This window comes from Sander lucioperca, chromosome 14 (assembly GCF_008315115.2).
Source record: "Sander lucioperca isolate FBNREF2018 chromosome 14, SLUC_FBN_1.2, whole genome shotgun sequence".
NCBI classification, from domain to species: Eukaryota; Metazoa; Chordata; class Actinopteri; order Perciformes; family Percidae; genus Sander; species Sander lucioperca.
The window spans coordinates 20,944,463-20,957,777 of NC_050186.1; the positions used below are offsets into that span (position 1 = coordinate 20,944,463).

Genomic DNA, 13,315 nt, shown 5'->3' on the forward strand with positions numbered 1-13,315 from the left:
ACACACACACACACACACACACACACACACACACACACACACACACACACACACACACACACACACACATCCACCCATGCATACATACATACATACTCACACACAAACACACACACTTGTGTGTGCTACATTAAGTATTTACTATCACTCATTCGTCTTCATTATAATAACTAGGTGTTGAATTTAACCTCAATGCTAATAAAACTGTCAGAGTGTAGAGATGGATGATCAACAGATAGAGAAAAGCTGAGAAAGAGACAGAAGGAGAAGAGAGAGAAAGGACAAAGAGTGTAAGAGGAAAAAAGCTATCTCCTGTCTTATTGACTTCTCTTTAAAAATAGAAACACTAGATGAGCTTTGAAATCTCATCTCTCTCTCTCTCTCTCTCTCTCTCTCTCTCTCTCTCTCTCTCTCTCTCTCTCTCTCTTCTCTCTGTCTTTGCTTTTTGACTCTGCCAAGTCTGTTGAATTGTCGCTGTTAAGAAATTCCTTGCCTTCTCCATCCCTCCGTCCAAGCACAGAGCTGTCTTTCTTCCATCACAGCCGGCATCATCCATCATCAATAAATCAGCTCCAAGCAAGATGTAATGTAATGTGTCCAGACCTAAGTGATCTCTATTGAGCTGAACTAACTTTTACTTAAAAGCCATATTGTGTGTGTTTGCATGATTATTTGACTATTATATGTATATAATTTATACCATGTATAACATTTTGTAGTTTGGCAAATGTGGCTTTTATGGCAGCAGTCATATTCAGAGTAAGGATCACATTTATTGGATGAGTGACTTTACACCTAAAAGGAATAAGATTTGTCAGTCGAGTGTTATTTTGTGCTATAGTTCTGGAAAACAATTCTATATAAAGGCGAATCAACAACTTTTTACTAAGTAATATTGTAGAATTAAACAAAACATATATATTTAATAAACATATTTGTTTGTACTTTATGTAAAAACATACATGTATGTATTTACATACCTTGTGTTATATCTATACCAACAAGCTTAAGTCTATAGTCATGTTATAACTCTGCAAGGCTTTACTTAAACACAGCAATGCTTTGAGCTCAATTCTAATGTCAGCATGCTACCATGCTAATGTTAAGACGGTATAATGTTTACAAGTTCACCAACTTAATTTAACATGTTAGCAAGACTTTTCCTAATTAGAAATGTTGCCTTGAGAAGAGGGAAAGTCAGAGGATCACCAAAATCATTACACCTCATCATCTGGGGACCATGAATGGCTGTACAAAATGTCATGGCAATAAATATAATCTTGTTTGAGATATTTCTGTCTAGACCAAAATCATGGACAGACCAACCCACATCGCCCCAATAGCATGGCTAAAAAGTAGGGCTGCCCCCTCTTAGTCGATTAATTGACTAATTGATTGTTTTGGTCTTAGTCGACTAAGATTTCTTTAGTCATTTTTTTTTAATGCGTTTTCATTTTGAATGACCAGTTTCCACAAACACAAGATTTAAAGTGGTGCTTTTGCATGATTCTTTGTAGAGAACATTTCTTTTTAAAGTCAGTTTTTCTAAGTTTTAATCTGTCGATTAAATCAACTAATCGATTAGTTGGCAAAATCATATGAGTGGCGACTCAGAATTTCTTTAGTCGAAGACAGCCCTACTAAAAATAATAGAAATATTGGGAATAAAACTCTTATCCCAGCAGAATGCGCGTAGTTTTTCTTTGGATCTTGATTGATTGACTGTAGTGATGGGAAGATATGGACGGCAGGATTATCAATCCTATATAATATGGTCAGGCTACGATTCTCCATCCACCTTTGGTCCTGTGAGCAGGCTTCGGTAATCTGTATCATCAGATGGAAGAAAGCACATGACAGTAGTCATGTGCTTTCTTCCATCTTTTCCTCAGAGCTCTACAGCAGTAGAGCGCCACTGTAGGCCTGCAGCCTCAAAAACTCCTTAAAAGTCGTCTAGACGTGATGACTATCTTAACCCAGTTGTTTCTGCCCATTATTACTGTTGTGCTGTTATGTTGAAACTTTGCATCATTCATAACCCCCGCGTGATCACACTGTACACCAGCAATGAATTATACAGTATCTCCACTTTTGACTAAAGCGCCTTCTTCTCTCTTTTCCCACAATTATTCTTCCCTCCCTCTTTCCTCCTCCCTTCTTTTGACCTTCTTTCTTTCCCCTCCCCCCTTGCTCTACATCCCTCTCTCCTTCCATCCCTCCTCCTATCCCTATCCCTATCCTCGTCCCTCTCCTCCCTGCAGCCCTAAAGTAAGATGGAGTCGTCAGACGATGATACTCTAAGCGAACGCTCCTGCGTCAGCGAGCCGTCCTTCCGTAGCGAGCGTTCAGGGGGGTCGTTGTCCCCGTGCCCATCAGGACCCGTGGGTCCGCCCGGAGACACGTTGCCGTGGAATCTGTCCAAACATGAGAGGAGGAAGAGGAAGAGCCAGGACTCGGTGCTGGACCCGGCGGAGAGGGCGGTGGTTCGTGTTGCAGGTAAGGGAAACCATCTCACAGAGATACTGTCGATGGGCCTTTGAGCAAGGCACTCACCCTGCATCTGTTGAGCGGCAAAAGGTAGAAGACTGTGATTGTTGTGGGGAAGCTTCCATTGGAGGATGTGTGTAAGAGTGTGAATGGGCATTGGTGGCCTAAAGGTTAGAGAAGCTTGTGAGTGGTCGTAGGTTCAATACCCAGACCGACAGGATAAATTTGGGGGGGAAGTGAAAGAACGTAGCTTGTCCCATTACCACCACTGAGGTGCCCTTGAGCAAGGCATTAACCCCAAAAAACCTGACAGACTGTGGTTGTACCAGGTATGAATGTGTAACTGCGTGAATGTGACAGGTTGTCGTTGCAAATGAGAATTTGTTCTCAATTGGCTTACCTGGATAAATAAAGGTTAAATAAAAATAAAAACTGGAGCAGGATGTGGCTGTAAGAGTGAGCAGTGGGAAACAGAGACTATGCAACGCATCAGCAAATTTAAATTTATGCTAAAGTGAAACCTCCAAGAAATGTGGTGTCTGGTAAACTTCGCTCGTAAAAACAGATGAAGGGTTTGTGTTCAGTGACTTCAAACTGACAGTAAAAGTGTTAATGAACCTTCACTTATCTGTGAAATCAGAGAAGAAGATCAAAGAAAGAATTTTAATCCACTGAATCACTTTTTTGTCCAGCAGCGCACATACAAACCATAAAGATCAGATGGCACCTGTGCTTGTGGCGAGCTAACAGAGAATTTTACTGGGTATTGAGCAATAGCTACAGGATGTGTCCACTTCATTCACATTTGCTTGCTGACATTTTCTTGGCTTCTCATGTTTCATTATGGGGGCTTCCTTCTGGCTTTGATTAAAAGCCCACATACTTGGAAAAAGCCCGGTTTCCTGCAAAATCCTTGGACAGTAAATGTCACCGAAATGCAAGGAAAATCTAGTTGTGGTCTCGTATATTTATACTTTGGATAAAAATCTCTACTGCATGTTATTAAAAGTGTTATCTTGTAACACTCAAATGTGTTCGCCGCTGTTATTAAGATACTTACAACTGAAGGTTGTCATCAAAACACGGTGAGGAGCTTGTGTTTCTTCTCCTTCAGGGCTGAAACACGAGATCTAGTAAATGTCACCTACATGTTCATGTTTGGTTGTTGTGCTATAGCTGTCATGTAAAAGAGAGGAGTGTTTAACCCTGAGCTGGTTTAATTAACTGCATCCATCCTCTCAGATGTCAAAGCTGAAGGTTAGAGATGTTTTATCAGCTACAGTAACACCTCCCTTACGTGGACGACTGGGATGTCCTCCCTCTCTCTGTTTCTTTTTCCCCCTCTTTTACTCGCTGTAACAGAAGATGGAGGAGAAATGTAGGTTACTCAGTTCTCTGGAGAAGCCAGGGTTCCCCTGCTCGCGTAATAAGACACTGGTAGCAGCCTAATAGCTTTCTTACTTTTAGTGGAGGGAAGACTTCCAGCTTTGGTGAGGCAAATTATGTAAAACTGGGCGCCTCTTATCATCTGTGGTATTTTTTCCACTCACATTATCTCATAATCATGCTGATTATTTATTTGTTTGAGGCTTTTTTCACATACTGTACACACTCCACACTGTATTTGACAATACCAACCTCAGGCAGGCCTAGAAGATAATTTCAGACCCCACCCATGTCCTCCACAATGAGTACCAGCTTCTCCCTTCAGGCAGGCGCTCCAGAGTCCCCCGGTGCAGACTCAACCACTATAAGAACTAATTTGTCCCCCTGTCCATGAAAGCCAGCCTAACCCCTGAAATGCTGCTTTTATCTTAAACACACACATGTACATTTTTACTTTTCTTTTACCAGGATTTTATGTTGATAAGGCGGCATACCCTTACTGCACATATTATGACTATTATGTGTGTACAACGGGCAGTGAGCAATTTTGTTGGCTAGTAGCAGTCTCTGCATTCAACATGAGCATGTCCATGCAGATTATTTACACTTTATGTTTGTGTGTATGTATGTATGCATTATGCTGTGTTGAATTCTTTAAACAGCAGATATTGTTTGTTTACACAAGACAAATTTCCTTCAGGACAATCAAATCTATCTTATCTTATAAATGGATGTTAGTGGATGGGTGTCCTGGTCTGCAGCCCCCCTCAGCATGTAGCTGTGACTCTCTGTCGAAGCGCTGCTTGAAGTCGATGCAACAGTAGAATAAACTCAAATATTGCATTACATTTATTTAGCTAAAGCTTTTATCCAAAGCGACTTACAATAAGTGCATTTGTCCATGTGGGTACAACCCCAAAAAGTGCAAGAATCGGATCTAATTAGAGACAATAAGATATAGAGTTTTAGACGTAATAAAAATGATTATAATTATTTGTTTTTCAGTTTTTATTATTTTATTTTTAAATAAATCTTTTTCCTCACATTTTTTTATTAAAAAATTAAAAATGTTCTTATTTCATGGGCCAAGGTGCAGTCAAACACCTATGTCACCAGTGTTACAGCCAACCAGCAGCACTCCTTAAGTTGTTATTTGAATTTATCAATACAGGGAAATAATCATTCAAATATATTATGTCATATCTGGACAGACTTCTGGACTAACCCTAGATGCAAAATTATCGGTATCAGCTGAAGCTGCCATGGAAATTATCAGTTATTGGCAAAGAATTCCATATAATGCATCTCTAACTCTTCCTGTCTTTAGAGTGTTGTAAGTGATCTTTTAGCCTTTTTTATGTGAGAAATAAACTGTTATAAAGTGACAGCGCTGCTCTGATGCCACTAACATTGTAAATGCCAGTTGCATTAGAGGTGATGGGGGTTGGGGTGTTGGAGTAGGGAGGCAATGACGAGACAGTAAAAGCTTACTTTATAGACATGGAAACAGCATGTAGGTCAGGACAGGGTGAAGGGGTTTGCATGTGCATGTTATTGCTCTTATAGTGCACGTATGTGGAAAAAAAAGATGTATTTCCTGCACTGGAAGTTCTTTCGATTCCAGACCTACAGCGTTAATGTTTCAGAGTTTCTAAGCTCCTCTATCTGTTCACAAGAGAAGCCTGTGTGTTGTTGTTTTTTTGAGATAGCTGGCTTAACAATCAGCTACTTGGTTTAAGACGAGCTTTCAGCTGAGTCTCGTCTTTTCTAAATCTGTCTGTAAATGTTTGGAGGAAAGATTTTGAGTTTTCTGTGAGCCATGATGGTGGTGCAACAGCTGCAGCTACTGGACTTTATTTTTTAATTTAATTTAACAATTTTCACAGCAGAGTGTTAGTGTGAAGAAGCGGTGTAAGTCTTTGTATTTTAATGTTTCTGTGGGGATATGACGAGTATGTTTCTCCAAGCAAGCGAGATGTTTCATGTCGAGTGAAAGCGAAATTGGCAAAATTACACGTTGCATGTTTTTTTTTTTAACCAACATTCTTTTTATTGTTTTCACAACATAACAGAGAAATACAAAGAAATGTAATTACATGTCTTGAACAAAAATGTCTACCCCCCCACCCCCACCCTCTCAAGTGATTCCAAATCTTGGTTGGGAATCAGGTCAATGAATTAGTTCATTCTGGTCCATTATATAGAAAAAAAGAATAAAACAAACATATTTTTGTAATCTTAGGTACTGCAAAGTGCCACTGTTTACATGTCACCAGGCTCTTCCATCACATGTGACAAATCTGTTCTTACTACATATGAAGGGGTCCCAGATCTGGTGAAAATTATGTTGTTGAGGTTTTATTGTATATGTAATTTTCTCCAAGGGGAGAGTTGTAGATAGCTCAGACAACCACCTGCTTACACTTGGCCTTCTGGTGTTTTTCCATGAGAGGGTTACTATTCTCTTTAGACGTTGCATGTTAAAGAAAAAAAGACAGTGGGTGTATCTGTCTGCAGAACTGAATTGATTTTTAAGTGTTCAAAAATGAGAGAGGGGAATTTGCGGAGGAGAGTGCATATACATGTTAAAGTATGTGTGTGTATTTCTGGGACTGTGTCACATGCACACACATTTACACATGCACAGTGTATGCACAGAGTGGGATAATAATAGATAAAAAGCAGCTTGTGGTTAAAAAAAAAATAACAGTGAAAGTTCTACATAATGTAATGTGAAAACTTGGAGAAACAAAGGAAAGCAAAGTAAAAACAATTCAAGTTGAAAAGCAACCTAATGAAATTACCAAAGGTATAATATAATCAGGGTCACTCACTGGTACAACTTTCTATATTATTTCTTAAATATAGCTCGGCCTCCTGAGGTCACATGTAAAACGTCCAATAAATAGGCCTACTGTAAAAATATTGTAAAACATTACTTTTCCTCAGCCAGGGCAGCTGAAAGGAATCTTTCAATTGCTAACAAATGACCACAAGCAATATGAAATAGTGAGAAATGTTGATAAAAGCTGCAGACTAAATGCCATCAAATTCTTTTTCCAGCACCAACAAGTGATGGCTCTTTGCTGTTTACATGTGAAAGACTAATTACAACCAGATCTGAGCAGGGATGTGGAATCAGTTATCACACTGGTTAAAGACGGGTGGCGTCACTTTTATGTCCTGTGGTCATCTTTTTCATTGCACTGGGCTTTCTAAGCAGACAAGATGAAGGAAGAAACATATTCTTAACCCAGAAATGCTAAAAGAAAATGTACAGTTTCATCTTTTGTTTACAACCAGCGTAGGATATGAATGTGTGTCTAATTTTCTGTCGTAGCTGCTGGCAGATGTGAGAAGGAACACTTTGTGATGGCTAAACTTTTCCAGTCCTCTTTTTTGGCTTTGTCTGTTTTGGATAAACATGTGACATGTAGTGGAAATTCACAGCTGTTCTGCAGTTTGGACGCCAAGAGTTTGTGTGTGAGGTAAATAAAGGACAGTTCTGATAGAGTGAAGAGAAAACATTTAAACATGATTATCTGCAATTATTAAAAGAGACAGTTAAGACAGGGAGGTTTCCTGGCAGCACCTTTGGGCTGAGTCAGTGAGTCAGACTTGTTTGTGTGGAGATGATTCGGTTGTGGCGGCAGCAGGTAGTGGCCGAGCTGACGATGGCGCCATCACAAACCACCCAGGGGTTTAAACACAGACGACGCCTTTCTAACATTGCCAATATTCGGCAGTGTGAAATTTACTTTCTAAAAGCTGCTGATTCATAGAGCCAATACTATTGAGTCTACGTCTCAATACGAAGCAGGTCTTCTCCACTCCTCCAACTCCTCTCCACTATGCCTTTAAGCCAAAAATAATTAAAATAGGAACTAGATCTGAAGCCATTTTTTTTTTTTTTGCCAGAATATTTCTTGGCCCAGAACACTGAATCTCAAGCTACTTTTGGACAGAGCCAGGCTAGCTGTTTCCCCCCTGCTTCCAGTCGTAATGCTAAGCTAAGCTAACCAGCTGCTGAGTCCAGCTTCATACATAGCAGAAAGACATGAGAGAATCCCATTCTAACTCTTGGCAAAAATAACCAAAATGTAGATCTCTTCTTTTCAAGAGTGATATGTTTGAGCTGTTGTCTAGAAGAAGTTGTCTCTTGTCAATTCACTCATTAATGGATCCTCTTTATCTGTTTGGGCATCAAACCATTAAAACAAAGCAGGAGTCTCACTGATGCTTCTAAATGTGCTCTGTAAGCTTGCAGAGTAATTCAACTGGTAACATTCAGTTTTTCCTAGGCGTGTCCAGTGCTCACTCAGGCGTGAAGCCTATTGTGATGATTTTACATTTTACATAATATGAACTATGTGTTTACATTGACCTCAATTTCCATTCAGGCTGAGGCTGGAATGTTGAAAACGAATACATTAGGCTGTTTGTACCAATAAGTTGCATTGTTTACAGTCCAGTTACAATACTAAAATAAGTGTAACATCAGAAAAAAGACATCAAATATCTGTAACAGGTATTTTTCTTCTGCCTGGAACGTGAATTTTATTAGAGAAAGTAATGAAATTAATGTGAGAAGAGGGGAAAGCTTGCTTGCTTTCCTACATGACAGAATAGGCCTAAAGAAGAAATGGAAGGAGAGAGTGCAAACACGAGGGGCTTTGGGAACAGATGAGTTTTGAATTCACACTGGAGAGGATAAAGAGAGACGCTGCTGTCCTGACTGGACTCTGCCTGCCTGTTGAGCATGAATGTCAATGAAACCTCCCAACAGCTGCTGGGTTTTCTGTTTATGTGAATGAGAGTTTAGGGATTTGCTAAGAAAGAGTGAGCTCTAGATGTATGGAGAGAAATTAGTGTCAGTACTGGTGACAAATGTGTGTTTCGTGATCGACGAATAAAAACATGTTTCACAAATATGTATGAGGAAAGGTAACAATGCAAAACATACACTAGTTTAAACCAGCTTGAAGATATATACATTATCTAATAATTATTCTGCATATAGAGTTCTAACTTCAAGTTTAATAATCTTATAACATTTGCTGTTGAAAGTTGATTGAAGTTGGATTGAGACTCTTTTCACAGCATCCGATCCACAGTGCATGTTGCATGTTGCATGCAGTATTGGGACTAATTTTGTTCCATATAGATGATCTGTAAGCAACAATGTTGAACATAAAGCACATTAAGACATCTGTAAAGTGTTTTAGACTTGTATTATTGTATGTTTCTGTGTATAGATTTGCGTTGGTTTAGTTTTAGCTTACAGTAAAAGGAGTGGTAAAGCTGAAAGATTCAGGCAGAAAATTGTGATATTACATTCATTAAAAAGGCTAAATGGATATTTTAATAATCATTTTCACAGCAAAACAAGAAAGATAACTTGAGAACAAAGTGTGTTTGAGGCACCATGTCTGTCTCTGTGTGTGAGACTGCAAGCGTGATGATTTATGCACGTGAACATCAGGACCCCAGGCGTCTGTGCCTGCATGTCACTTAGGCGTCCACCGTCCCGCCTGCTGCTGTTGCTTCCACATTTCTTTGTCTGCAGGCAGCGGAAAGGAAGCCTCATCAGCCGAAAGGCGCAGGCTGTTCCCCCGTTGCCATAGCGACGTGGTCTCCTCTGTTTCCATGGTTATAAAAGGCGAGGAGAAGCAATGGCGGCGGGGTGAGAGAGACTGACACTGAATATAAAAGGAGGGCAAATCAAATAGTGAAAGAGAGAGAGAAAGTGTCAGCATTTAAATTCACAGGGGGAGAAAAGAGGAGGGAGTTTGTAAAAAGAAAAGAGAAAGGGAGGAGTGAGTCATTGAGTAAAAGGTAATTAAGAGAGGAGTTGGAGAAAGAGAGGGGGGAAGTATTGGGGAGATGGAGGGAGTGGAGGAAAAAAAAAGGCAGGGCTCAAAGAGGAGTGGAAAAGAAATGATGACTTTTAACTGAGGGCGATGGGTGAGGGAGGTCATTAAACAGAAAGAGAATGATGAAGAGGGATAACGATTGAAAACAAAGTCACTGAAAACTTAAGAGAGATAAAGATTGAAAAAGAGAAATGGGTTGAGGGAGCAAAGGAGAAAGAAAAACAAAGTGAAACGCTGCCATGGAGGAAAACTGCAGCTGAGGTTGAAAGAGATCAAACCAGACACAGAAAACTAAAGGGAGTGAAGAGGAGTGAAAAAGGAAGAAGAAAGATAAGATTGGTAAAAAGAAATATAAGAAAGGTATTTGATGTTTGTGGCGAAAGCGTGAGGAATTTCTACTGAAACGCCAGAATGTAAAACAATGAAAGAAAAGCACTGAAAGAAAAAACACTGGGGGAGAGACAGAGAGAAAGAGACCTTGAGGGAAGCTTAAAAATAAAAACGACAAGAAGATAAAGTGGGAAAAGGGTACAGCTACAATTAAGCTTTCATCACAAGACTATGTTTTCATCTTTTTTTCTATCACTGTATTCTTTAGAGCTTTAATGAGCATGCTGAAAACACCACTAACTCTGTTTACATGTTGAGTTATTGGATTTGCAGACGTCACGTTGATTATCTGCATTCTAGGCTCAACCATGGATTTTACACATGCATTATTCTGAGGCTGTTTTAAATGTTTGTATCCACATTTTAAGCTAGAATTGCGTTAATTGAGTTAAGACTGTAGGTCAAAGGTCAGACTTTACTAAGAATCTAATCCAAAATGTACAGTATGCGGCCATATAACACACTAATCCAAGTCACACACATTTTACAATAATTTCATTCAATCTCCTGCTCATTCCTGGGTATTTAGGGCACTGAGCTGCTTTATCAGGCTGCAAGTCAAACCAAAATGCAGGCGTGGACAATCAGATCATAATGTTTGATGTTTCGGCTTTTTTGTACAGGAGATGTGCAGTGCTCCCAACAACACTGAGGACAGTAACAGAAAGAGTCAGAAATGGGATGTAAAATATTTGTGGTTAAAGTTCGGGGAGTTTCTTGTTAGAAGGCGTAGTGGTGCTCCACTGCTGCTGAGGCGTTGGTCATGCTGATGTGTTGAGGACTGTATGTCCTTTTGGCTCTCAGAGCACATTCATTGTGCAGCTGGACTCTGCATGACAGTACGGACACACAACAACACACACTTATACATATACAAGTGTATACACAAACAGGAGGAGGCATACTGCAGAAAGAAAGCAGCGTGAGAGACAGATCGAGGCAGACAAGAGAAAGAGGTGATTCAGTATACTGTCAGCGTTCTTTATTTTTAACAGCCACACTTTAATACGCACACACACACATGTTTTACTAGTTTTATTATTATTTAATTTAACATTACACACATCATGAGGTGATTAAAAATTGAAAAGACAACAAACAAATGGGCGAACATAAACAAAAGTAAGTTTTTACAGTCACTCAGAGTTACTGTAATTTCTTTTGCCCACCACTAGGTGGGGATATAAAAGTTTCACACATTACAGTAACAGGTTGTCCTTCTAGGGAACCTTGTGCTATGTACTTTGTTTTTTATTATACAAGTTAACTGATAAAAGATGTTTAAAAAAAATAATCAGCTTTGACTGTAATCTTATGATGGATGTTTCTATATGAGTATGTTTATCTCCAGCTGTTTGACAGTGTGCAGTCTACTGGGAATGAAAGGTTTACTGGGACCTTGAGACCAGGGTCACAACAACCTCTCTCTTGTGTGTGTGTGTGTGTGTGTGTGTCCGCTGGCCTGTTTTGCTTTCATTATGAACATATTTGTAATGTGATTGGACACTGAGTGTTTATGTCTCTGCTGTGATTTACCATTGTTTCTGATAATTCTGCATTACAAAGTTAATTCCAAAACCTACCTATAGGCCTACCTATCATCAATAGGCTACTTCATCATAGGATACAAGGTCCCTACCTTTGAGGGGACAAGTGGACCCAACAGTATGCCAAGTAAATGCCTACTACACTTATGTTTCTTCCCTAATTTATTAGGGATATGTAATGTATCACCTGTAGTGATGTAATGAACAAGGTCAGTAATATTATCACGGCCACCAATTTAAAATTTGTTTATCGCCGTTAGATCCGCCATATTGTATTCCCCATCGTTCATCAACTCTCTCTACACCTGCTTCTTTGACAAATAGCTCACACACGCTAATTTAAAGTTTTCCTCTCAGGCTATAACAATTGGTTAGTCCATGAGAATGTAGCCTAAGTAGCCTAACAACACATTATGGGTGTAGTAAATTTGTTTAATATCTGACACAGTAGAATTGGCCCCTACTTGTATTTTTCTTGTGCCTTTGCCCAAGGGTTTAGTGGTGTCTGTCACCGAGCGGTGCCCACCATCTGGGGGCGCTCCAGCTCCATTTTATCCACCGGCAGCCATAAGCTAGCTAGTGGTTCTACCCTACCCCACCGGCTCTGAAATTCCTGTGGCGGAGGTTCCTGGCGTGGCCGGTAGAGAGGGATGGAAGACAGCCACTGCAGGAAGAGCGGAGAAACCTGAGCAGAAGAGAGAGAGAGCGAGAGAGAAACGAACACATACACATACACATTCACACGGAGGCAGAGACCGCAAAGCCCCTGATAGAAGCAGCCATTACGGCTGGGAAGCATGCTGGGAGCTCGGGCGGCTCGCCTCGGATCCACAGGACGCCGACACAGCCTTGGATAGGAAGCCCGAGGAGTCCGGATACTGTTTCGCCTGGAGCTCCGCCGATTTGAGGACGGAAACACACACTGCCCCCCCCCCTCTACGGACACTCATCTGGGTGTGTAGGATCTATTCCCACCCTCATACACATACAGGAGGCACAAAAAGCAGCAGTCGCCGGGTGGAAGTCGATATTCAAGGAGGGACTGGTCGGAGAGACACACCGAGTAATGCGGCTGTGTATTCCCGCACACATACGTACACACACCGCGGTAATGGATAGATAGCATGGATTTATGTAACCTTAATTCAAGTAGATACTCGCATCTTAAATGTCCTACATTTTCATAAAAAACGCGCTCAGTTCAGGCTTTTGTTGACCTTTTTATTCTCTTAGTATCCTTAAGGATTATCTAACCCTGCTAGAAAGTGAGTTACTGGGCTTTTAGTGTGCGTCAATGCATCAAATTAACTAGTTTCATACAAGGTGGTGTTGAATTGGACGCCGGGGAGAGGAAGGAGCCAGAGCTGGGGGCTTGACGCGCAGCAGCGGACCTGGTCACTGCGGTAGTCTGCAGGCCGACCTCTCTCTACTCCCAAGCCGGCTTGAGAGCCACCATGGCCGGGTTCATACCGGGTCTGCTGCCGACAAACCATTCGCAGGAGAAGGAATTCGCCCAGGCGTACGAGGATGTGCTGGAGAGATATAAAGGTAAAGGGGAGAAGTAGCATACTGTATAGTGTACATAATCATATTATTATTATTATTCTTAGAGTATGCAAATATCAAAGTGAA

General features: G+C 40.5%; 1 protein-coding gene across 12 annotated transcripts in view; it reads left to right on the forward strand.

The window, feature by feature from the left end:
• macf1a (microtubule actin crosslinking factor 1a) overlaps nt 1–13,315 on the forward strand; it is a 240,862-nt gene that overhangs the window by 7,512 nt on the left and 220,035 nt on the right. For 9 of the 12 annotated variants that reach the window (XM_031295606.2, XM_031295615.2, XM_035991438.1 and 6 more), the window contains exon 2: nt 2,262–2,496. In XM_031295606.2, the coding sequence (XP_031151466.1) occupies nt 2,274–2,496 (223 nt within the window). In that variant the 5' untranslated portion in view covers nt 2,262–2,273. Of the gene's footprint in view, nt 1–2,261; nt 2,497–12,349; nt 13,232–13,315 lie in introns of those variants that run through there. The other 3 variants (XM_031295610.2, XM_035991431.1, XM_031295609.2) reach the window with 2 other exon arrangements.